We start from the raw sequence: 27104 nt of genomic DNA, 5'->3' as shown, positions 1-27104 counted from the left end.
CTCAGGTTCACTCACGGATGCTTTCTTGCTCCTGTGGACAGGTCACCTGTTCTTTGCTTCCCCCGCATCCCGCTCATGCAGAAGATTCTGCTAAAAATCAAATGGGACTGGTGAGGGTCATTCTCAGCCCCAGCTTGGCCGGGTCAACACTGGTTCACTACATGGCGAGGCCTTTACACGACTGCTCCAATTTCGCTCCCTCTGCATCTGGGCCTGATCTCCCAGGACCATGGTCATCTGCTCCACCCGACCCTCAGCTCCCTCCATCTCACTGTCTGGAAGCTCCATGGCTAAATCCCAGAGAGCTGGCTTGCTTGGAGCAGGTTTGCCAGGTCCTGTTAGGGGCAGGAAGCCCTCCACCAGGGCTATGTAACTCTCCATATAGGCCTCCCAGCACAGAGTCTCACCCACATAGTCATCTCTGCAGGACATTCTTGACTATTTGCTACGCCTGAAACAGCAAGATTTAGCAATTTCCTTAAGTTAAGGTCCACCTTGCCGCGATTCAACATTCCACTCCCCAGTGAAAAGCTGGTCCGTTTTTTCACACGAGATGTCCATCCATTCCCTCAAGGACCTGGAAAGACTATACCCCCAAGTACGGAAACCTGTCCCTCCATGGGACTTAACCCAGATCTTATCAAAACATACATGTCCCCCATTTGAGCAGTTGGCAACATGTCCCTTGTTGTCCCTTTCCTGGAAGGTGGTTTTCTTAGTGGCCATTACTTCAGCCAGAAGAGTCTTGGGGATCCGTGCCCTCATATCAGAGCCTGCATACATGGTTTTCTTTAAGGATAAGATGCTGTTGCATCCTCCCGCAAGCTTCCTCCCAAAGGTGGTTTCCCAGTTTCATAGTAATCAGGCAATCTTCCTACCTGTTTTCTATCCAAAGCCACACGTGAGTACAGAGGAGGAATGTTTTCACACTCTGGATGTTAGACATGTCCTAGCATTCTACATAGAGCAGATCAAACCATTCAGTAGATCCACCCAACTCTTTGTAGCTATTGCAGAAAGGATGAAAGATCTCCCTATCTCTGCTCAGAGACTTTTGTCATGGATCACATCGTCCATTTGTACATGTTATGAGCAGACGGGTATTCCGCCACCAGCTAACCTGACTGCCCACCCCATGAGAGCGCAATCATCATCAACTGCACTCCTGGTTCAGGTCCCCATTCAGGACATTTGCAGAGTGGCAACTTGGTCATTAATGTGTACATTCTCTACTTGTTACGCCATTACTCAATAAGTTAGAGATGATGCCAGTTTCAGCTGAGTTGTTTTACAGTCAGCATGTCCGTGAACCCCAATCCCACCTCCTATGCAATTACTTGGGAGTCACCTACATTTGAATGGACATCACTCAGAAAAAACAACAATTACTTTCCAAAACTATTGTTCTTTGAGATGTGTTGCACATGTCCATTCCACAACTCATTTGGAGTTGGCTGAAAAGAAGGAACTGAGGAGGCGTGGGATTGGCTGGGTTCTTTATACCAGCGCTGAGTGCATGGTACCAGAGGGCATCAAAGCCACCCTGACTGGTATCACTGAAGGAAAAATGTCCAGGGCCTGTGCTCAGAGCACACACACGCCTACATTGGAATGGATATGTACAAAACATCTCAAAGAACAACAGTTACACAAAAGTTAGTAACTATTTTTTCTTCAAGATGTGTTGTCTGCATAGATTCTTCTCTTAATGCACATGAAATTGTACATGAAATTGGATTTTTTTTTAGTAGCAGTGTCCTTTGGGGCTGCACTCTGGGGGCCCTCACAGTCACCGTAGCAGAGGTTATAAAGGTCAGGGTGGCCTAAACCACCTCTTAGTTTCTTCACCAATAACGACTCTGAATGGCAGAATGGGGACTGAGGGTGGGTCGTCGAATCTGTATGGTCAGCACATCTCAATGAACTACAACCACAGTTACTATAAAGTTAGTTACCCGTTTTCTTTTCTTTGAGACATTGTCCACATAGATTTTACTCTCAGTGATTAGCAGGCAGTATTCCATGCTCGGAAGCAGTTAAAGGAGTCCTGTGTAAATATCTTTTGAAGGATCACCCTTCTAAAGCTTGCATCTGATCTAGAGGCCTGTACCAAGGCAGTGAGAAAAAAGTATGGACTGAACTCAATGGCTCTGCCTTACATATTTCAGTCAGGGAAATTGTTCAAAATGTCAGTGGAGGCTGCCTGGGCTGAAGTTGAATGAGACCTGATGTGTCCATAGAGATTCCTTTTTTTGCTAACACATAGCAGGTACATATACAGTTGGAGATCCATTTAGATAATCTCTGTGATGATACTGGTGGTCCTCACTTATTTCACAAATGCAACAGTCTTGGTTAAGCGCTAATCAATTTAATCCTGGCTAAATAACAGAACTCTCTAACCACGACCCGTGTGTGAAGTTTTGCTTCGGCTGGTGAAGAATGAAGTTTGGGGAACAGAGACCAGCAGGTGAAAACACTGGTTAAAGTGAAAAATCAGACTGTTAGGCAAAAAACTTTGGATGAGGCTTAAGAGTGACTTTGTCCTTCAGAAAGATAGCATAGGAGGGCCTGAATCTCTTCTAATTCTCCTGGCTGATGTTATGGCCACTAGGAATGCTGACTTAATTGGCTGAAGGCACATGGAGTGCAGCAGTCATAGGACAAGAGAGAAGGTACACTCATGCATCAGTAACTGGTTAAAAGACGGGAAACAAAAAGGTAGAAATGGTCAGTTTTCACATTGGAGAGAGGTAAATAGTGGGGTCTTCCAGGATCAGAACTGGGACCAGTGCTGTTCAACATATTCATAAATGATCTGGAAAAACGCATAAACAGTAAGATGGCAAAGTTTGCAGACGATACAAAACTACTCAAGATAGTTAAGTCCAAAGCAGATTGCGAAGAGTTACAAAGGGATCTCACAAAACTGAGTGACGGCAACAAAATTACAGATTAAATTCAATGTTGATAAATGCAAAGTAATGCACATTGGAAAACAATCCCAACTATATATACAAAATACTAAATTAGCTTTTACCACTCAAGAAAGAAATCTTGGTGTCATTGTGGATAGTTCTCTGAAAACATCTGCTCAATGTGCAGCGGCAGTCAAAAAAGCTAACAAATGTTAAGAACCATTAGGAAAGGGATAGATAATAAGACAGAAACTATCATAATACCACTATATAAATCAATAGTACACCCACACCTTGAATAGTGTGTGCAGATCTGGTCACTCCTTCTCAAAAAAAGATATTAAAATTGGAAAAGGTACAGAGGAGGGCAACAAAAATGATTAGGGGTATGGAACAGCTTACATATGAGGAGAGATTAAAAAGACTGGGACTGTTCAGGTTGGAAGAGAAACAACTATGGGGCGAGGGATAGGATAGAGGTCTGTACAATCATGAATGATGTGAAGAAAATTATTATTTACTCCTTTACATAAAACAAGAAGCAGGGGTCCCCAGATAAAATTAATAGACAATAGGTCGAAAACAAACATAAGGAAGTACTTCTTCACACAATGCACACTCAACCTGTGGAACTTGTTGCTGGGGATGTTGTGAAGACTAAACTGGGTTCAGAAAGAATTAGATAAGTTCATGGAGGATAGGTCCATCGATGGATATTAGCCAAGATGGTCAAGTTTGTTACCCCATACTCCGGATATCCCTAAGCCTTTGACTGCCAGAAGCTGGGACCAGATGATGGGAGATGGCTCACTCAGTAATTACCGTTTCTGTTCATTCCCTCTGAAGCATATGGTGTGGGCCACTGTCAGCAGATCTGGTCACCCTAGATAGACCATTGGTCTGACCCAGTATGGTCATTCTTGTGTCCTTATGGACTACTACTTGAAGACTAATTATACTTTACACTTTAGTTACACTCCCTCCAAGTATCTCCAAATGCATTAAACAAGAATTAAGCCTAAATGCACTCAGCCTGGCTCATCACTAAACTCCCCACATACCCCACCTGGACCGCTGATGCAGCCACACGGTTGGCAGCAATGGAGCAAAGTTTTTAACCTCCATGCACTTTTACTTTCACATCATCCCATCCTGTTCTGAGCAAGTTCAGATGACATGGTAATAAAAACTCTCTCATCCAAAAGATTTTCCACAAAAGACTAAAACAGACAGGTATCAAAATGAATATTCCATTACATAAGTCACTCTTCCAGCTTTCAAGCAACACTGTCCACGAATCTCATGATCCCTCCGTCACCATGTATGCTAATTGTTGTTGGATACAAATTCTTATCTTTCACAGGTGATATTATAATACTTCTGATGTATTTCACAGTGTATAGCTACTGATTTGGAATCTTTAAAGGTGACTTGCATAGGGAAAGGGAAGAAGGTTTGTGCTTTTTTACTACTATACGCTGTATAAAGGCATTAACAAACACTACGTTTCAAACCACCCTAAAAGAAAATCCATTCCCTTCTTCTATCCGTTTCACGAGTTCTACCATCTCCCATAAGTCAAAGGCAGACAAGACCCGCATTTCTACTGTAAGAAAACAATCTGGATTTTTTTGTTTTTTGAGGGGTGGGCAAAATGACTTTCAGGCTATGCTTTTATAAATGCATAAAGAATGGCACAAACCCCCTCCCTCCTTCATCCCACCTTTTGCAGCTCACTAAGATTCTAAATCATTTAGCTGGTGGTTGTTTTACAGCTGTAATGAAGCTACTTTATGTACAAGCTGCAAGCCCAATTCTACAAACACTTACAAAGAGTAATCCTCTTGTAGGGCTACTCACATGTTTACAGTTCCACATGTTTGAATTTAGGGGCTGGATCTGGATTGTTAAAGGGTGAAATCTTGGTCCTGCTGAAATTAATGGTATAATTCTCATTGACTACAATAGGGCCAGGACTTCATTCAAAAAGATTATCTACAAATCCAGAGTTTAAAAACTACACACACAAAAACACGTGCTCCCTACAATCCAAGTTTAGTTTCGGTATGGCTTAATATGCATGTACAGTGTGCAAAAGAGTTTAACAATATGACAAGTCTTCTGCATTAAATAGATAATAAACTGTGATTTAACTACATTAAATCACCAGCATAACTAACAGTGACCATTTACATCTAACTTATACCTTTAACAATACACAGAAGTGCTTAAATACAATACACAAATAAGTGATCCATAAAACTGAATGGATAAAACAAACCCGCCCTCTCAACAAAAGCCCCCCTACATTCTACATATGCACAAGTTGTCCTGAATTTAAAAGACAAAAACCAAACCCACCCACAAAAAACCCTGGCAACAACAACAACAACAAAAATAGTACACAAATGATAACATAGTATATGGAAATACCTGGAAAAAAACCTACTTTCAAGATGTGAAATTTATTGCACAGAAATTTAAAATCCTGCTGAAGATAAGAGATGAAATCCTAGCCACCAATTCAACAGGAAAACTCCCATTGCCTTCATTAGGGCCATAATATCACCCATGATGTTTAAGAGAGGGAACAATATGGACATTTTTCAAAAGTCTTGTAAAAGCCAGCTCAGCAGTGTTATAAATAAAACACTGAAGCCTAATATACAATACCTATATACCTACACTGAACCAAATTGGCTTATATCATCCTCCCCTCTTACTTATTTTGTTCGAGCAGAATATCAGGTCAGTTATCCATGTATTTGAGATCAGCTTTCCATCAAAAATTAGAAATATATATAAAATCAAGTATAATAGTTTTAACATGTATAAATATATTAAAAAATTAAGATGATTTTAATGATTTACAAATGAGTGCAAATGAAAAGTATATACGAGTTTGAAGTTCGATAAACAGATTAATTCCTAACCTAGGGTGAATTTCTAGCCCTACTGAAGTCAGTGGGGCCTGGATGTCACCTTTCTCAATCCAAAAAGGTAATGTTTTGTTGCAAGTACACACTATACAGAGTAGCCAACCAGAGCATTTATACAGTACACAAGAAATGATTAAAAACCAAAACTACAATTTAAATAGCATCATTTCCAAAACAGATTTAACACAAAAGTTACAACAATACATATACCATTAGTTTCCCAGACTGTAGTAATAACACACACACATTTTTTGGTTACTAATAACTTCATGTTTCTTTTCACATTTCTTTCTACTTCTGAGATTCAACACATACAACTCAATATTTGTTTGTATGTGTTGGGTAACTTGTAAACATTAAATATTTATCTCATTTCAAGATTTGGTAAGTGAAAAGTGATCTTCAGAAGAAAGATACTTTGGCACCTTTCAACATAAAGTGTGCATGTGCACATCTCTCTTCCCCTCCACAAAGTAAATATCAGATTTTCATAGTAAATGTCCTTCACTAGATTATGCATATACCTATCAGATAAATAGATTCAAGAGCTATAGTTGAATACCTAATAGTATCTTACACTACGAAACTTTGGTTTTTTCAAGCTAAGCATTGGTTGCTTAATTGTTGGTTTGTTTTCAAATAATATTGCTTCACTTTCTGTAGTTGGAAATCTGTTCTGGTAGATCAGTGGATATTCCTTCTGAAACTAAAACACAAAAGAGTAATTATAAAAAACTACTTAAAAGAAGATACAGAGAGCTTGAAAAATATAACAACCTGATTAGTCACCTATTAGTCTGGGGAGTAAGCCTGCTAGCCAGGATGAAAAATATCTTTGCTGTGATATCCTACCAAACCCCTGGCCCCTACCCTACAGGAAAATAACTATTTTGTACTGCATTCAACTGTAATATTATCCCATTTCTATTTAATGCTTTGTTTAAAAGTGTATAGTACTCCCTATTTTGTTTTGTCAGGCCTTACTTCCCTTCAAGGCTTTACTCTACATTTTCTTTTCTATAATATAGCACGGCTTAACTCTTTAGTTCCTCTCTAGTGCTAAGTATCCTCTTTTCCTTCTCTTTCTGCCTCCAACAGCTGCTGGGAAAGAGGCTAGAATACCTACCCGGATGGCATGCTTGAACCCTGTTCATGGGTTTTATCTTTCAGATCTGACTCTGATAATATTGAAGTCTCTCTCTCTCTCACACAAAAAAGAAGTACATTCTCTTTCTTTCCCACTCCCACTCCATGGTCTACTGGCTACTGTGTTGGAGATGGAGGTAAGTGCAAGCACTCCTCTATCCTGTACTCAGCCAATGCCAGTTACCCTTATGCAGAACTACACCCATCTCTCCATTTTAAATGTTAGTCTCTGCTGTTGTTCCTGACTTTGTCAAACAGCAGTGACATACACATGCTTATCAGTTTGCACCATCCACAAAGTTCTGAACATTCCAGTCAGCTTTCACCCTTCTGCAGCATAGCAACACTGGAGCTAGCTATCCGCAGACAAAGGAAGACAATCTTGCATTGGCACACACTCTGTTTTCATTTGGAATCTTTTATGACCATAACAATAGAAATTTAGTTTTTTGCATTAAAGTTTAAATTATGCAAATTTTGATGGTACTAGGAAAGTTTCCTACTCATCCTGTTTTCCATATCTGTAGATATCTTCCCAACCACTGCACCAAAAAATAGAAGAGATAATAGGAAAGCAGCCTGGAATATCTACAGATATGTAGATATGGAATATTACATCAAAAATGGGTTTCTGAAACCAAGCTGCTTTCCTATTATCTCTTCTGTTTTTTGGTGCAGTGGTCGGGAAGAGGGAAGTGGTATATGAACTTTATTCAACAGATCAAAAACTTTCTGCTGATGAAGTCAGGGGGGAGGGATAGCTCAGTGGTTTGAGCATTGGCCTGCTAAACCCAGGGTTGTGAGTTCAATCCTTGAGGGGGCCACTTGGGAATCTGGGGCAAAATCAGTACTTGGTCCTGCTAGTGAAGGCAGGGGGCTGGACTTGATGACCTTTCAAGGTCCCTTCCAGTTCTAGGAGATGGGATATCTCCATTATTTCTTTTCTTATTTCTTTTTCAAAATGACAGCACAGTTAATAGCAGGGGCCGGCAACCTTTCAGAAGTGGTGTGCCGAGTCTTCATTTATTCATTCTAATTTAAGGTTTCGCATGCCAGTAATACATGTTAACATTTTTAGAAGGTCTCTTTCTATAAGTCTGTAATATATAACTAAACTATTGTTGTATGTAAAGTAAATAAGGTTTTTAAAATGTTTAAGAAGCTTCATTTAAAATTAAATTAAAATGCACAGCCCCCCCAGACCAGTGGCCAGGACTCGGGCAGTGTGAGTGCCACTGAAAATCAGCTCGCCTTTGGCACCCGTGCCATAGGTTGCCTACCCCTGGTTTATAGGCTTGGGGTGGGTGGCAGAAATAATTGGACCTACTCCTAAAGGAAAGAGCATATTGATTAAAAAAAACCCACAACAACAAAAAAGCCAAAATGCTCCACAGGGTTATCATTTCAGGAAAGTATGTAGTATCTGCCTCAATCGCTGAGAGTAAAACTACTAATTCTTACATATTCTCATGGCCTCAAGCAGTCTTACAAATTAGTTGACTTTATATGAGAAGTTCCCAGAATGTGGTGCATGTGCTTGTTGGAAGCGGTACACCAAAACCAAACAATATTCATAACCCCCTGCTCCCAACCTTTCAGTTTCAAACAAAAAGTCATTGCACGCACTGCAGTGTGCCAGAAAATGCCAGAGAAGCAATATGCACTTTTCTGGTTGCTTTCAGGTATAATGAAGGCACAACATTCACTGACTATTCCAGCACAGTAATTTTATTTAGCAATTAGTGTGCTGTGGTTGTGCAGATGAGCACTGTACTTTTATCTGTGTGGCTTTCTGCTAGACCTAGGCCTCAGCTTGTGCTACTGAGGCAAACTTGTGCATTTCAATGTCACAACACCAGAGCATTTTTGTCCAAAAATACACATGCATACAGGGCCAGTTTAGAGCAAATGTAGTGAGCCCCAAGATCAAAGCCCTCTCCCCCCACCACCCACAGGAAGCAGCTGTACAGCTAGAGCTCTCTCTACACTCCTTACTCTGCAGAGGCTGTAGCCTGATCCTTGCAGGGCTGAAAGGCAAGGGGTGCATGGGAAATTCCCTCCCGTCTCCACAAAGAAATGTGGGGGTAGTCAAAAGATTTAATCTACCAATGCTGGTACTATTTATTTCATACAGCCAGCTTCAATTAATTAAAAAAAAAAAAATGGAGGACCAGCCTTTTGGTTTGTGACCAAGTTTAAGAAACATTTCAAGTTCTACAAAATCATTCTTTTTGTGGAGTCTGGGGGAGGGGAAGAGGGAAAAGGGGCAACTTGAAAATTTAAAAGCAGCTTTTGTGGAGCTGTGTTTGTCACAAGATGTGCTTAGTAAATTCTGGGACAAGTACACTATTCACTGATCAGAGATATTTGCCAAAGGTTTTCTGCAAGAGAAAAAAATCCTCCAGCATTAAGTCCTGCCAAAGTTGTTGAGCTATTAGTTTGACTATTAGGCAGCAGCTTAGTAGAATTTAGAAATATCAGATAACCTGAAGCAATATGTAAGTTGTTCAGAACTCTATCAGTATGTTAGAAAGTACCAGTTACTTGGTCAGAAGAGGGCTTCTCAGCGGAATAATCTGGTCTTAAAATTTAACCAAAACCCTTTACATCAGAGTTTTACCTAGTGAAGAGCCTGGCTCAAAAATTAAGCAAGAAACCTGGTGCATTTAGTATATCACAAGAAATAACTCTAATTCCTATCACAGAGTTGGTATTTAATGCAGAGGGCTTTGAAAAAAAAAAGATTTATGTTTTACTCTTAAATTGTACTTAGTTTGAAAAACATTATTGCTAACCAACATGAATTCTTATAGTGGAGACCAAGCCCCTTTCAAAACAGGATCAGAAGTTGCCATCATGACAAGTACTCATCCAGATGGCTGTACCCAATTCTTTTTGCTATCAGACTAGAATTAATTTTTAAAGAGTTTACTGATGTGCCAGGATCTAGTAATTAGATAACTAATTCTCTCCTCCATCTTTATGAATTTTTAAAAACCATCTTGCAAACTACAACTGAGTGTTCTAAAAAAAACCACAAAACCAAAGTCCCACCAAAAATAAACAAAAAAAACCAGAATAGCCCATTTCTTTTCTTACCCGTTTTAGCTTTTTTTTTTTGTCTTTCAGAGACAAGCTTTTGTCCCGGATAATGTTCTCCAAGAGTTCTGCAACTGCAGCTTGAGAGGTAGAAACTTTTTGTTCATCAAACTCCTGAGGAGTTATCCGCTTACAATATGAATAAGTTGGCAAAATAGCACTGATTTCTTCCCCTGGATACTGGAACTGAAACAAGAAGGTCAACAAAAAAGTCTACACATGCTTGAAGGATCTTGTTTGGTTGCAAAGTTATTGCCTCACTGGCATTCAGTTACATTGTAAATTAAATGCAAGTTTTAAAAAGTTAAATTGCTAAAAAAAGTGAAAAACCTATCTATAATTGTAAAGCTAGTTGCATGAAAGTTTGTACTTTAAAAAAAAAAAAGAATGGAATATAGTTGTTTTTTAAACTGACAGTAGTAGTTTAGTACCCTACAATTCATAAACAGCAATTAGCAAAGAGGGTTCAACTTTTTGTCACAGGACCCACCTGAGCTGTCTTTAGAGATTCTATATGATCTTGCACTGCAACCTGTAGGTAAGTTGGAACTTTAAAAATGTCCTGCTGGTGATCCATTAGAAATGAAACTAATCTTGTGGCAAGTAGCTCATCAAGGTCCACTTCTTCTGCACAGCATAACACACATCGAGAAAAAGTCTGTATCATCTAGAAGTTTTAACAGGTTGTTAGTATGTATAACTATGGCATTTGGTTTCTTTTCCTTCTCCCTGAAGCTCCGTACTGCATTCCCTGCTACAGATTTGCATCAAAGTACACCTCTACCCCAATATAACCCGACCCAATATAACACAAATTCGGGTATAACACGGTAAAGCAGAGCTCTGGGGGGGGGGGGGGGGGGGGTGGGCTGCGCACTCTGGTGGATCAAAGCAAGTTTGATATAACACGGTTTCACCTATAACGCAGTAAGACTTTTTGGCTCTTGAGGACAGCGTTATATCAAGGTAGAGGTGTACCTCACCTTCCTGCACTATTGACATATATTAATGGAGCAAGGAGGAAATTTGCCATTTTCCCCCATTTGAAACAAAGTGATGCTTGTATAAGAACAGAGTATAATTCTAGTTTTATGATTAACTAGAGCTTACAGTTTTGAGTTTCAAATTCAAAAAAATTTAACCAGGAAAAAGAGTACAAGAAAACTGCATTCACATTCACATTCTCTGCTATGTAGGAAAAGCGACACACCTTGAAATAGCTATCAGGGTTACTTTTCCCCATGGAAACATCTCCTGGTTTTGCAGAGTAGCAGCAGAAGAGGAGACTCTGAGGGAATTAATACTGCAGGATTTAGAGCAGTGGTTCTCAACCCCTGGCCCAATCAGCACACAGCTGTAGCCCATGTAACATCCTCAGGGCCATACAGATAGTATATATAGTGTGGATGCAGCCCACACAACATATAGAGAGCTGCATATGTGGCCCACAATGGTAAACAGGTTGAGAACCACTGATTTAGAGGCTAAAATGCCACAGAGTTGATATTTCTATTCCTCACCTGCCTACTAGGTTCTTCCAAATTTAACTCCCCTCTGCTTAAGGTAGCAGAGGAAAGCCAACAGCTCTAAATGAATAATGAACTAGTATTTATTTGGCACATTTCACCCAAATGTATTAGTGGATCCCAAGTGCTTTACAAAATACAATAGGAATAAGTTTGTCTATGAAATAGTCATCTTTGGGATGAAACGTGGCAGTTGCTGAACAAAACAGCAATACAGCAATAGTTTAAGTAAGAAGTGAACGATATTCAGTTGAAGTTAGGGGAAGTGCTCTCCTTAAAAAAAGAAAAGCCAAACAACACATAATTTGCACTTATACACCGTATTCCATTTGCAGATCTCAAATCACTTTATTAATAATATTTATGAATTCCCCAGAATCATTACAGACTGTGTTGTGGCAGGATCTAGAGGCCCCAATCAGTGATAAAGGCCCCACTGTAGTAAGGGCTGTATACACTGATTTGGGAATACAACTCAGATCTGCCTAGCTTCTAGTTCAGTGGTTCTCAAACTTTAACAACCTGTGAACCCCTTTCACTAAAATGTCAAGTTTTGCAACCCCCCCCTTAAAAATGAATATTTCCAGGGATTTTCTCCTTTACCTGAGTATAAATTATAAAAGCAGTGATCTTGGAAATATAAAATTTATTTTTATGACATGCTTATTACACACTATATTATTATTATTTATCATATTATGAAAACAGCAACACTCTTCCAAGATCTCACTTTCGTAGCTTGTATCACTTTGAATAAGCCTGTTATAAGACAAGGCTCCTATGTTTCATCAAGGAGTATCAGATGTGAAACAGCATGAAGGTATTTAAGAAGCCAACTCAAAGAATTCCTCCTACACAAGCATTCAGGTCTTGAGCAGTCCAGGCAAACACATTACAACCAAGCTTAAACTTGTTTTTCATAATAATTTAGAAAACAATACTAGCGGCCTATTTAATTTTAAAAACAGCAAAAAATATCCACCTCCCTTTCCATTTCTTATAAGGAGTCTTGAAGTTTAAATCTCCTCAATGTGATAGATATACTTGCATTGATCTGCCTAGCTTTTGGAATCCTCCTGGCTTTGTGCTGCCCGGGGTCCCTAGGAACAGCTCTGTCCACCATTAGGGAATTTTTTCCTGAGAACCCCCTGTAACATTTTGCGAATCCCTAGGGGTTCACGAACCCCAGTTTGGAACCACTGTTCTAGTTCCATACCTCAACCAAACTATACTAAGTTCTTCATCATCCTTCCAGTTTATGTAGAAAAACTCACTGGCTAACACCCTTGTCTCTTACACAAAAAAGAGAGTTCAAGATGGCATAAATGGTCAGAACCTCTGTTACATCACTTGCAATAACTGACAAGTATTTACTCATTTCTTGTTTCCCATTTTTAATTAACATTCTTTAATCAGTATTTGTTTAATGTGTTTTTAAATAACTGTAGGTAGTATGGTAAGAGAACTAAACAAAGGTTTGATGTCATTCTAACAACTGTAAATACCTCTATTCTTTCCACTGCAAGCTTAAATTCAGTCCTTACAGCTTTAAGCCTTTAACAGACTTACTTCTGTTTCCTTTCTGGCATTGGACCTACTAGAGTTCAAAATGTAAACCCTACAGTTAGGTCCATTCTTTAATTTTAACATCTAGTGGCATCGGTGTACAATAGCTAGAGTCCTGACATAACATTTATATAATAAAAAGGCTATGCTAACGCTCGGCTATGGAAATTCACTCCATACTGGACAAAACAAAAATAAACTACCTCAAGTAGACACACTGCAAGAGTTTTAGCCAAAAACTATTTTTCAAAACATATCCATTAGACCTTTTAAGTTACAGGAAAGCAAAATAAGTTTTGTGTTCATATCAGTTAAAACAGAGCATCAATTAAAAAATACTTACAAGGTTTTGTAGGAATTTAATTGACGATATCAATTTAGTTATTGACAGTGAGGTGTAGAAGGAATCATTGAAGCAAAAAGAATACTGAATCTTTTCTGTTCTTTTAAAAAGTTAATAAAGGCTGTTCAAATAAAAAGTTTCCCCAAAAATCTATTTAGAATATGTTCAGATGGAGTTAAACAAGAGAGTTTACTTTGATGCAGATTTTCACAAGTATACCAGGAGTGACATATTTGTGTTACATACTAGAATTAGTGAGACAAAGACTAAGTTCCTCTGTTAATATTGAATATTCTTGCTTTTCTCAGATTTAAGCATTATTTTTATGCTATTGAATAAAGTTATCCATACTCTTAGAAAAAGGTGTCTTACCAGAGACCTCGTGCCCACTGCATCATGAAGTCGAGGCATATCAACATTTTGGCTGATTCGAGAGATCATACGCATTAGGAGTTGAAGCTTTCTACGATTTGGTGGAGGAAGCAACAAACAGCATATCTGTAGTGCTTCAATAGCAACTCTTTCTAAATGAGGCCGGAGAAGATCTAAAAGTTAATAATTATAAAAACAGCTGTAATTAAGTTTTGAAACAATATGAAGGATAGTGGTACCTTAATATCAGCAATTTCATTTTATTCAGTTAAGACAGCAGCCACTTTATAGCAAGGTCTGCTCTAACATAAAAAGGGATCAGTTATTTCAACATTTTTTGCATGGTCTTCACCCCCAGTTAATCTCATTTTGTTCTGACACATTATTGACGCAGATCAAGACTAGCAGAGGAATATAACTGAAGCTATTTCTGCACATTAGTGTTAAGTATTTTGTTATTCTATTATATATTGTTTGGCCAATATCCAGGTATCTAAAGACACCTAGAAACTTCATTCAGCATCCAGTTTCAAAGAACGTGAAGAGACATCACTTAGAAGCAGGGAAATCTATGTTGATTCCTCCCTTTCTCTCAGATGTTTGTATCACAAGAAATAGTACTTACCTGAACAAAGAGCAAAATATGGTGAATTGCTTAGACATCACTATTTGGGGAAGAGAGGATACTACCCACGAGCATGTATTATGGAAGATACAAAAGCTTGTATGTAATATAATTAGTTAAGTTACTTAATTTCATAGCCATTAGAATATTCTTTGAACAAACCATGAAGTACAGATTTTGCTATTTAAAAATCCAATAATGGGGCCAAAGAAAGTAGGAAAGCAGAGACAGTTAGTCAACACAGTAAGCCAATACCACATGCTTTGAAGAGCAATCTTACTTTGCGTGCCAGTCAACATAAAGGAAGCTGGAGTGAAAGAGTTTTCTGAAAGTTCTACTGCACTTTTGCAGAGTCTTTTATTGACTGTGATATCAGAATCCCTAGGCTCACTTTCTACTATAGTAACCACACTGGTAGTACTTGATTTTCTCTGTCCAAGATGAACTATTGCATATGGTTTTACTGTGATTTCAGCAACTGGTGTGTTGATGCCACTGCAATTTCTGGACTTACTGCTTCCAAGTAAACTCTGAGACGTGCAGAGTTGCTTAGATTTGCGATTCCCATTACATAGCTCTTGGTCGTGAACTGTTGATGCAGACACTCTCCTGGAACCACACAGTTGTTTCTGCCCAGTGCTATCTGATCCAAGATCCAACAGCAATTCTGCTTTGTACCCAGAATGTAGTAGTGGGTTTTCCTTATTTTTGCCTGATATTATGTTAATGTCAGATTGATAGAGGGAGTTTGATCCCACTTCATTACAAAAACTTGAGGTAGTAGCTGCAATTTGTTCCAAAGAATAGCACCTTGCCCTAAGTTTGAGAGACAGGGCCTGTTCATTCCTTAAACCTGACAGATTTTTACAGCTTCCTCCTCTTAGATCATGAACACTGGCTCGTTTACATGCCAAGTTATAGTGCTGTAATTTTTTAGCACATTTTTTTTGAAGAGTACGTTCATTTTGGGAAATATTTCCAGAAGACTCAGATTCTTCCTCTTGTTTTTCAGTCTCTTTTCGAAGTAAACTTAGTAGAAGACATTCAGTTGACTTGAAAGAGTTCAAGTGCAGAGTTTTTGAAGGCTGTGGGTCACACGCCTCATCTTGGATACAGTGTTTTCCACTGGGTCTATTTGGAATTGTGATGTAGCCACACACAACTATCAGAAAATGAAATACAAGTTAAGATGCAAGTGGTGTGAAAGTGAACAAGATAAGAACGAACTGAAGTAGCTAAGTAAAACAGAACAGTCAACAAATATAAGACATTAATATAGTCCACATTGTTAGTTGTAGCTTAAAAAAAAAAAAAAAAGCATTAAACAAGACATGCAACAAACAGCCCATACATGCAAGACTAAGGACAATAAAACTTTACATTTAGCTTTTAAAATCAACACTAGGTTTAGTTTACACTATTTGAGACTGTGGTTATTATACTTTGACACTGTTAGACCAGATAATTTATATGGATTTATTGTCACAAGAATGTAGTTGTATTTTCACTCAGATTGTAATGTAGAACTACTACTGCACTGGTGGCCTCCCACAAATTCATACTGCCATAAAGATTGGGGGCCAAATTCTGCACAGTTACATGTGTGTAACTTACTAGACCCAAATTTGTACTTTACACTTAACAAAATAGGTTATTTCTCAAGAATACATACCAAGAATATTCACAAACAGTTCATAGTATTCAAAAGTAAGCAATGGTTCAGGTAGATTGAGAAAGTAATCAGCGACTGTTCTGAACACATCCCGTTCAAAACCAATGTAAGTTGGTTGGCTCATGTCATTACTTCTAGGCCCTAAAAAGAAGGTGAGGAAAGAAGGCTCACGACAGTACTATTCTCATAATAACCTTTAAAAAAAACAAAAAAACACCACCAAACCACACAACAAAAAACTTCTGCAACATTAGCTGAAAGAATGGTAGGGACGGCCTAGTATTTCTCAAGGAGAGTCATGTCAGCCATCTACTTATACAAACACTGGACCAGTAGTTCAGCCTTGTGTAACTAGTATGCAGAAACAGAATAAAACTGTTTATATAGCAACAGATGAACAAGAAGCTGTCACTGAACTTTAGAAGATAGATATATTTCAATATTAATAATTTAGAGGAAGTCCCTTATTTGACTACTTCAACCCCTTCTGCTTCTCACCCACCCCTTAAAAATGAGCCAAAAGAAGCAATTAATTTTAGTTTTTCTGTTAAAATTACCACACACCTCCCCAAAATACCCCAAACCAAACAGATTACATACACATAAGCAATAAAACAAAAATTACAGGCACCTAGGAGTTTATTTTCAGATACTCAGAATAGATTTAAGATTTTTTCATATTCAAGATGCTTAAGGCTCAATTCACTAATACAGCTGCTAAAGTTTTTTTTTGTTTTTAGCTAGGGGACAGGTGTGTGTTTGGTTGGTTTTTTTAAAGTGCACACACACTACTGAAAGCTTACATAACTGGTGCAATAAGAGCAAACTTTGTTCACCTATATCCCCCCCCCCCGCCCCCGATGATCACAACTGCGCACTTCAGGTTTGCTCTTCATCCAATACAGCATCTTCAAAAGTGGGCAATGAACCAATTTATGGGCATGGATGAGGACAAGGAGAGAATAAACTGAACCAGAGTTTCCCTGCAGATGGGTCTCCACCATACCCCCACAGAAAGATGGGCTTGGATGAAGCAAAGCAGCATTCTCTGCCCTGTCCCCATTTTCCTTTACAGTTTTCTTCACAAATGGACTCTAGCTTTTTAGGGGCTGTGCATGGAATGGGGGGAAATGACACTTTCTGTGAATCGCCCACTGCAAACTCAACTCCCAGCTCTATTAGCTGCATATGGGCCCCTCCTACAGCTGCTACTGAACAGTTACAGAGATACATATATGCATGCAATGACACAGCCAATGCCACCATAGCTTCTTATGGAGCTTTGCTGGAGGTTGTGCGGAGAGAGGAAGCAAAAAAGCCACACAATGGCATAGGCACCAGTGCAGATACAGTACATGTGAAATGGTGAAAACTGAGTTGGGAGACACGACATTTCTAAATTTTGCATGCCCCAAACTGCTTCTTTGAGGAGAACTGCTCTGCAGGAAACTCAATGAGGTCAAACTCATGTTTTCCCTACCTCTCCAAAATCTCTCTCTCTCTCAAAAAAAAGTTACACATCAGTCACTGTACAACTGATGAAGAATTCAACTGGATACAAGACTTGCAACACAGCCATGCATATACATTCATCAGCATTTATAAAGTGTGTGTGTGTTTGTTTTTTTTTAAGTGAAAGACTGACATTCCGAAAGCCCAAGTGAAGTCATTTCTGTTAGCCCACTTCACATGTGTAAAGTTTTTTTTTTTTAAAGTTTATAAACTTTTTGCTAAATTTTACATTATTTTTTAAAAGGCTATTTTAATCCAGTTCAAAGCCAACAACTTGAAAAATGCAGTGCAGATCATTACATAGATAAAGTGACGCCCATTCATTTCTCAAGAGAATTCACTTAATTTTGCTATCCTGATTCTACAATATAGGAACGTATACCTATGTCTTGAAAATATTCCACTTCTTCATTTCATTCCCTCTTTTCTATATAAATATTAGAGTGGAGAGGACTGTGCTGCAAGTTTGTCACACCTTCAATTAAGGATAGTAGCTAATAAAGATTGTTCTTTAGAGTGGAAACTATGGAATATTCCTTTCTGCGACGAGAACACATTTTGCATCAAAAATGCCAAAAATCTTGAGCACTTTTGATGCCTATTCAGAAAAATAATCACATTATGGGCTGGGCCAGGCCAAACTAGCAAACTCTTCAAGGTTTGGCTCAGATTTTTTTCTGAATTATTTCACAGCCTGGGAGAAGCAGGCAGTTCTGTGCAAGAAGCAGGTAGTTTAGTCCCTGAAATCCCACATCTGAGAAGGAACCACACAGAGGCACTGTGCCTGAAGACTCAAGTTTCATCTCTGCCCAGCTCCCTGCCAGCAAAGCTTCTTCCAGTGACTCAGGAGTCTGTAGTTACCACTTGGAACCCTCCTTATGGTGAGAAGAGATAGGGAGGTCTTCCAGCATAGCAAGGCTCCATATAACATTAATAGAGTTCTACGTTGTATGTTCCTGCAGATTCCCTAATTGATTGGGGAATGTTGCCATCTTTCCCTCACTTCAGTTAAACTCCCCAGCTGATCATCCCCTTTTGAAAGGGTAGGGAGAGATTCATGCATGGATCCATAGAAAGCAAGCTGGCACTAGGATATTTAGGTAGTCTACTCAATGATTAGGAGTAGTACATTGTTCTATAGGATCTCTTTCCTCTTTAATGCACACCACATAACTTCATTATCTTTACCTCTTCTTCCTTACAGGTCACCTTTGTACACAACTGTTTTACGCAGCCTACTGTTATATCTTCTGAATATGTCAGGTTGTTAGATATAGTTGAACTTGCATCCAGTGTAGAAGAGCCTAGTACCTCTCACATATAAGCAAACATTTTGGAATTTCCACTCCCCAAAATAAGCTTCTTTGTATCTGAAATTTTAAAGACTACTTTTGTATAACTTACAGTATGCAAGGCACTTCATAGCTGACAATACCCAATGAGGGAGGTCTTCTACAAAAAAAAAAAAAAAAAAAAAGTAAGAAAATTGTTCAGCAACTGCCACTATATAAACTAGCCACCTGATGTTAAACTTTAAATACAGGAAGATCATATATAGTATTTAACTAGTTTTAAAAGAATACATAGAATGATTTTTAAATCACTATACTTATTACATTCTCACCTGCCCTACTTTCTAGTTTTGAAAGAAAAATAGACTTATCACCCTAAGCAAATCTGTTTTAAAAACTACTATAGTTAATTACTGTCATCTCCCACTTGACAATAACTAAATACTGGCACTTGAAGCATATGTCAAAACCAAAACCAAACCTGATTTGTTTTGCAGAACAACAACACCATGTTTACTTGTGTTACTCATGTTGTACATGACATATTGAGGAATTACTTGGGCTGAGTGCAAGACTTCTTCCAGAGAGGGTAGACCTAAAATGGTTTGCAAGCTGTAGGGTGGAAGAGAACAAATGTTGTTTCAGAAGTCTTGACAGCACGTGAACACAAGCTAATTACTTCAGGACCTCTTCAACAAGGAAAAACTCAAAATTTAACTTATTAAACTCCAAGTTCTTAGTCCAAGACCAATGCTTCCAAGAGTCAGAGGTAAGTTTTTATGCCAGATGATTAAAGGTCTGTCTGAACCAATAGAAAGAGCCAACAGCAAGAAGCAAGCAATTCATAAATTGTTTAGATCATTAATTATTGACACAGCATGTACTCATGGATGTACCTTCTGCTCTGATGGTATGTTGAAGCTAAAATGGCCTAATCCATGGGTAGGCAACCTATGGCACCTGTGCCGAAGGCGGCACGCAAGCTGATTTTCAGTGGCACTCACACTGCCCGGGTCCTGGCCACCGGTTTGGGGGGCTCTGCATTTTAATTTAATTTTAAATGAAGCTTCTTAAACATTTTAAAAACCTTATTTACTTTACATACAACAATAGTTTAGTTATATTTTATAGACTTATAGAAAGACACCTTCTAAAAACGTTAAAATGTATTACTGCATGCGAAACCTTAAATCAGAGTGAATAAATGAAGACTCGGCACACCACTTCTGAAAGGTTGCCGACCCCTGGCCAATCCCTATGTACTGGCAGGAAAAGATATATACACACACTCTCCCCAACTATTTCCAGTTTGTTATTGACTTACTGTATCAAAATTATGTTTCGCCAAATTTCTTCTATATCCTCTTGACTTATTTTCTTCCTGTGTAAGTTTTCCTTGTCCTCTTCCATTATTTCACTTTTTGTGTTTTCTATGTTCTCCTACAAATAAGCAATCATATGTGTTATATTTTGTTGACTCTCTGAAGTATCTCAAAAGCCAAACTAAAAATTCCAGTAAAATGTTATTTAAAAACAAAAACCTACTCACATACACTTGTAAAGAAGGCTTTATTCCAAATTAAAGAACGCATTAATTTTCTTTTTTATAATTTAAGCTCTCTTATCACTGAATGGGTCTTATCCCAATTTAAAATAGAAGGCTAAAGCTCTTTTCCATCCACTGCTAATGTTTACTGTCCACCACAGAAAAAAAAAATCCATATTTTTGAAATTTAAAGGCAAAAGTAACGAAATGCAGAATGAAAAGGGAAACCAAGGCCCTAAATATTGAATGCATGCGTAAGTGCTTGCAGGACTGGGGCCTAAATTCAGAGAGTCAGAAGCACAAAAAAATTAGCAAAAGAATAAAACAAATAATGACTGGGCAGCTACATTCAAGGTTGTAGAGTTAGGCAAGTTACCAGCTAAGTAATGTATCCTGATTTAGTGTTCCTAAAATATATAAAGTTTGTAAGAATTTATGAGGAATCTTAATCGTTTGACAAAAAAGAATTAAATATTTAAATTTATAAAACATATTTTGGGGGGGAATGAGGAAGAGCATTAAGTGATCTTTTTTAGTTCTGTTATTATGTGACTAAATGAGAAAAAAAAAGAATAAGCCAATACTAGTCTATAGTTAATCTAAAATTGTAGGTAAGAGAAGAGCTTGTATATATAGATTTCAGTTTGTACTGTACAGTGTAGTTCAATCTACTACATACAATTAAAAGCCACAAATACACCTCTACCCCAATATAACGCGACCCGATATAACACGAATTCTGATATAACGCAGTGAAGCAGTGCTCCGGGGGGGCGGGGCTGTGCACTCCGGCGGACCAAAGCAAGTTCAATATAACGTGGTTTCACCTATAACGCGGTAAGATTTTTTGGCTCCCGAGGACAGCGTTTTATCGAGGTAGAGGTGTACTTAATTTCACTATTTCCAATTTGTCAGATTTCAGCAAGTCCACATACAAGTTTACAATTAAGATGGTTTTCATACAAACAGTATTTTGAACATCTACCGTTCAAGTTTCTTAAGATCTTAGGTTGCACTCCAAGCTGTAAGCAACCACATAAAGCATAAAGGCTTTTTGTTACCAGGGCTGCTGTGTCTTTCTGTTGCATTCTCATACTGTTGTACTTCACTGAGAGTAGTCCAAAGGAAGCTGCTAGCTTATTTTTTCAACTGGAGATGAAGATTCTACAGAAGTAGATGATGCAGCCACTAAAGGAGGTGATTATTTTTGTTTTCCTAATGCTGAAAAGAACACATGATCGATAAGAAGCACAAGTTATTACCAGGGTATCAAGTAATTCATGTTTTTTAGGAGTCCTCCTGGAGAAATGTGGTAGTTTAAAGAGACTTCCTTCCTCTTTTGGAATATTTTCTGTGTTCTCTTTCAATAGAGACTTCCTTTGCAAAGTTTTAACTGGAGAGGTTGAAGGGAATCTATAATTAACAAGATAAATGTAAACGCATTCAGAACATATTAAAAAATAAGAACTTAGTTTCATCAAAAAATGTAGTGCCCAGTGATGATTCCAATAAGACTCTGTAGAGGCTTAAGATAAAAAGAAGAAAACACAAAACACCTCTACAACATATACGTAATTTAAATTAGGCAAAATTCCAAATTAGCTTTGGAATATCATTCCCTTCTCTCAAATTCATTGGAGGACAGTAGGGGGAAGTTCAACTTTCAAGTTAAGTCCTTGGAGCAGATTCTGCTCTGATTATACCTTCTGTAGGCTGTAGATAGAAGGCACTGGTGCAGGAGGGAGACAGCACAATGTAGGAATGCTTATGCATGCTATCCTCCTTGCAAGCTCTGGGGCCAGGGTGGGGTTGGTGACAGGCCCCTTGCACTTAGTGCTACAGAAATGCTGGGCTGCAGCCCATAACAGCATTATTAATGAAGGAGTAGAGGAAAAGCTGACTTCCTGGTGAATCAGTATTGCTTCTGACTGAAAATTACTTTCCCCACAGAAAGTAACTGTTGATCTCGTTACAGAGTACTACTCTTGGTTAGTTTTCACAGTTTAGCAATGGGTGTACACCCGTACAGCACCTGAATAGGTCGTTGTTGTCATCTAGATTTTCTGATCCCCATCTTCCTTTTATATCCTCAATTACATGATTCTTGAGAAACTTTCTTAGTAACTGAACTGTTTGTTGCCTACTAACTTCTGGACCAAAATTCCTGTTGTTCCTTAGCAGTTCGTGAAGCCAGTCCACGGCTTCCACGGCACTAAAACAATTCCCGTGTTTTCTGAAGCGTTGCCTGTGCTTCCTCAATGGCATCCCTGCTCGAAAGTATTTAGTAACCTCATTCCACTGCAAGGGAGCGGGGACGGGCACGCGGGGGTGTGGGTGGGGGAGAGAAGAGAAGATTAAAGCAAAACGTTGAGCGCATTTCGACCACGGATCCCTATCCCTCCCAGCCAGTCCCCGGCCCCCATCGCTCCTTGCTGCCTTTCCCCGTCACCCGTCCCCTCAGGGGCTCGTCCCCCGGCCCCCATCGCTCCTTGCTGCCTTTCCCCCGTCCCCTCAGGGGCTCGTCCCCCGGCCCCCATCGCTCCTTGCTGCCTTTCCCCCGTCCCCTCAGGGGCTCGTCCCCCGGCCCGCATCGCTCCTTGCTGCCTTTCCCCCGTCCCCTCAGGGGCTCGGCCCCCGGCCCGCATCGCTCCTTGCTGCCTTTCCCCCGTCCCCTCAGGGGCTCCAGTCCCCCTCCCCACCAGGAATCGCTTTGCACCGCACACTCCGGCACCCCACAGACCCTCCCCCCGCCATCGGCAGAGGTCCCCCCCCCCGGCCCTGTGTACCGACCCGCAGCCCCCATCCCCTCTAACCAGCTTGGTGGCGCGGTAGGGCCCCGCTGTCACCAGCCGGCTCTCCATGCTGCTCGCCGCGGCCCCGTACGCAGGCCGGAGATGGGGGGCGGGGGGGAGCGACCACCCAGCAGGATGACACTTGCTAACCGTCGCGGTCTAACTGTTTGAATTGAGGGCTCGAGCGCACCGGGGCCGCTGATTGGAGGAGCCAGGCGGCCACGTGACAGAGAGCGCGCTCAGGTGACTTAGCAGGAAGCAGTCCCAGGCGGCTCGGGAGAGTTGGGTGTGCGCGCTGTGCGCACGGTGGGACGGAACAACAGGTGGGTGGGGCTGGGTATGCCTGGGCCCGAGCTCTCGTCACCGACCCCTCTGCCCAAAGCGTGTCCCGCAGGCACAGCGGGGTCACCCCATCCCCAGTGCAGCTCCACCCCCGCTGTTTGTAACACGATGGCCATGTGTCTCACTAGCAGCACGGCACGACTCACGGGCCAGCTCTGGAAAGCACATTTGCTGTGTTGCCTACTCCTGTGCTTTTATTGCCAGCCTCAAAAGGTTCGGTATTTAAAGCCCTAACTACTGGATTCAGGGGATTACACGAGTATCTCAGCTTTCTTTTCAAGGTGCTAGTCCTCCAGGTTGCAGAGGAAAAGCCTGAAAACGTACATCGTATGGATTATGACACAGAAGACAAGAAGAATCCCAGGAAGATTTTTTCTGCTTGTGGAACACAGCACAGTCTTGTGAAAATCATCCCTAAAAACAAACAAGGCAGCAAAAACGAATTTGCATTGTGGGTCATCAACATGCAGGGGGAAGAATTCTAAGTGGTAATGAGTGAGGTACAGGCAGACATTTCAGTCATAAATTAGCTGTGAACCCAAAAGGGGTCAAATAACTTGCACCCTACTGAAGCAGCACATTTTAGTCCACACTGAAATGTCAGATCTGAGTTTACTCTCATATATTCTCACATATTTCCTCCATCAGCCCAAGCTCTGCTGCTGAGGAAGCCTTGGCTGTTCAGTAATGGGGAGGGACATGGGACACATTCTGTTAATGGTAAGGGGGGCATGACTGGAAAAGTTTGTGCACCACTGAATTAGAGATTAGTTTAAGCCCCAAACCATAAGATTTAATGTCTCTTACAATATGTATACCATTATTTACAATAACTCTGGATATTCTTATTATCCATATAATTCTCCAGTCTCTTTTTGAATCTTAATAAGTTCTTGGCCTCAACAATTTCCTGTGGCAATGAGTTTGACAATTACACATCATGTGAAAAATATTTCCTTTTATTGGTTTTAATTTTCCCACTTTTTAAATTAATTGAATGGCCCCTTATTCTTATGAGACAAGGAGAACAGAAGCTTCCAAATGACCTTCTCTAGACCATTAATAATTGTATATGTTTTATCACATTCCCTTTTATTCATGTCTTTTCTAAGCTAAACGATCACAGTCTTTCTAATCTCTTTTCCTAAGAGAGCTTTTCCGTGCCCTTGATCATTCTGGTCACTCTTCTTTGAACCCATTCCAAGACTGCAATGGCTTTTTAGAGATGAGGAGACAGGCACTACACTCAGTATTCTAGCTAAGGCAACATCATTGATTTATGTAAAGGTATTATAATACTCTTTTTGTTCATCATCTCATTCCCGTGCATCTAATATTTTGTTAACTTTTTTGACCATAGCTGCACATTGAGCAGAGGTCTTCATTTATTAGTCTACCAAGACACTCTGGACAAATGTAGATTATACTGTGAGAAGAATGTTTGAATGCTGCTTCTGTTGTGGGGTACAGAACTGCTAAGGCAGTATTATGTATAACTAAGCCTCTTCCCCTTCTTCCTGCACCTCAGTTGAATTATTTGCTAAAGTACAGACCAGGATTCTTTCTTTTCAGAAGGCATCTCACGGACTTAAACTTAAGAACAGTTGTATATAGGATCCTGATAAATATGTGTTAATACACCTTTACCCCGATATAACGCGACCTGATATAACATGAATTCGGATATAATGCGGTAAAGCAGTGCTCCGGGGGGGCGGGCCTGTGCACTCCAGTGGATTAAAGCAAGTTCAATATAATGCGGTAAGATTTTTTGGCTCCTGAGGACAGCGTTATAGTGAGGTAGAGGTGTAGTTCCTAGTCAGCTTTGGAGTATAATACTGTTTCTTAGTAAATTAAAATTAATGCACCCAGAAAACAATGACACATGGAGAGCAGGGAGTTACTTCGCAAGTGGAGAACCAGTGTTGACAGGGCCAATTCAATCAGGGTGGATGTAGTCCACTCCCAATAATAGATGAGGAGATGTCAATTCCAGGAGAGGAAAAGCTGCTTCTGTAATGAGCCAGCCACTCCCAGTCCCTATTCAAGCCCAGATTAATGGTGTTGAATTTGCAAATGAATGACAAAAAAACTTCAGAAACAGACTTCAAAGAGAAACAGCAGAACTAAAATTCATTTGCAAATTCAACACCATTAATCTGGGCTTGAATAGGGACTGGGTCAGTATATAATTCCTGCATCTGTAACTTTCACTCTATGCATCCGAAGAAGTGAGGTTTTTACTCACGAAAGCTTATGCCCAAATAAATCTGTTAGTCTTTAAGGTGCCACCAGACTCCTTGTTGTTTTTGTAGATACAGACTAACACGGCTACCCCCTGATACTTGACAGAAAACAATGTACACTTCTACCTCGATATAACGCTGTCCTCGGGAGCCAAAAAATCTTACCAGGTTATAGGTGAAACCACGTTATAGCAAACTTGCTTTGATCCACCGGAGTGCGCAGCCCCGCCCCCCTAGAGCACTGCTTTACCGCGTTATATCCAAATTCGTGTTATATCGGGTCGGGTTATGTCAGGGTAGAGGTGTAAATAGTATTTGGAATACTATGAATAACTATTAAAAAAAAACCCTGTTGGGTAGTATATCTACAGTTATTCCTCATACAGACTTTCCCACAATACAAGATGAACAATACAAAGAGTATTATAATTTGTTTCACTTACATATATTTAAATATAAGCATCCAACATAATATTTACACATCTGTACTTTAGCACACATGTATATAAACATTTCCCTCTGATCTTCTACAGAGATAATTTCTCAGTCTTTATAATGTGCTCACCGTATGTAGTGTGTGGCACCTGGACTCAGCAGAGCTTGAGAAGAATGGCAGCATCTAGTCAGTTCTTTCCCAAACACTTTAGATTTAGAACATGGTTTTACACCTATGATAGACTAGACAAACCAGTCTGATGTTTAATCAAAGAAAATAAAACAATTAGTATAAAAACATAGCACCCAAAGGTATTTAATGTTGTTTCATGCAAAGTTTTCATTGTGTCAGTGGGATTTACAAGATAAGAAGGAGTCATCCCTGTATCCTTGCAGATAAAATGTTGAAGGAAATTCATTTTTCTTTCAAACCATGTTTTGTGCCATTCCTTAAATATTTTTAAGAGTGAGTGCTGTTTTGTTTTTGGTTAGGACATAGACTTTATATGAAGGGTGCTATTTGGAGATGAGGTCTAACCTCTTGAGTTTGTGCCTATAGGAAAAATCCCTTTTGGAAAAAGCCCATAGGAATTATCACTATTTCATGATAATAAAAATTCTTCTGAAAAGCAATTATTTGCCTTTGGAATTCACCAGTTTGTACAAAATGACATATTTTAACAACATCAGCAGATCCTTGGGGATAGATTAACCAGAATTTCCTACTGAAAAG

At 39.6% G+C, this 27104-nt stretch overlaps 1 protein-coding gene across 5 annotated transcripts; it reads right to left on the bottom strand.

The window, feature by feature from the left end:
* Positions 1-4714: 4714 nt before the first annotated feature.
* On the bottom strand, positions 4715-23499 carry DEPDC1 (DEP domain containing 1). 5 transcript variants are annotated; one of them, XM_034780064.1, is made up of 12 exons: positions 23370-23499; positions 22589-22854; positions 21819-21969; positions 20335-20450; positions 19492-19622; positions 19123-19170; positions 16207-16347; positions 14815-15696; positions 13910-14082; positions 10593-10769; positions 10103-10288; positions 4715-6563 (listed from the first exon to the last, which is right to left on the bottom strand). In XM_034780064.1, the coding sequence occupies exons 1-12, from the start codon at positions 23415-23417 to the stop codon at positions 6420-6422; spliced, it is 2463 nt and encodes an 820-aa protein (XP_034635955.1). In that variant the 5' UTR covers positions 23418-23499; the 3' UTR covers positions 4715-6419. The 5 variants fall into 5 exon arrangements, with proteins under 5 accessions (XP_034635955.1, XP_034635956.1, XP_034635958.1 ...); XM_034780065.1 differs by having other exon boundaries at positions 21837-21969; XM_034780067.1 differs by having other exon boundaries at positions 23347-23434.
* Between the last annotated feature and the right edge of the window lie 3605 nt (positions 23500-27104).

Source organism: Trachemys scripta, chromosome 8 (assembly GCF_013100865.1).
Source record: "Trachemys scripta elegans isolate TJP31775 chromosome 8, CAS_Tse_1.0, whole genome shotgun sequence".
Lineage (NCBI taxonomy): Eukaryota > Metazoa > Chordata > Testudines > Emydidae > Trachemys > Trachemys scripta.
The sequence above is the reverse complement of the archived record's forward strand: the minus strand, read 5'-3'. Positions and strand labels throughout refer to the sequence as shown.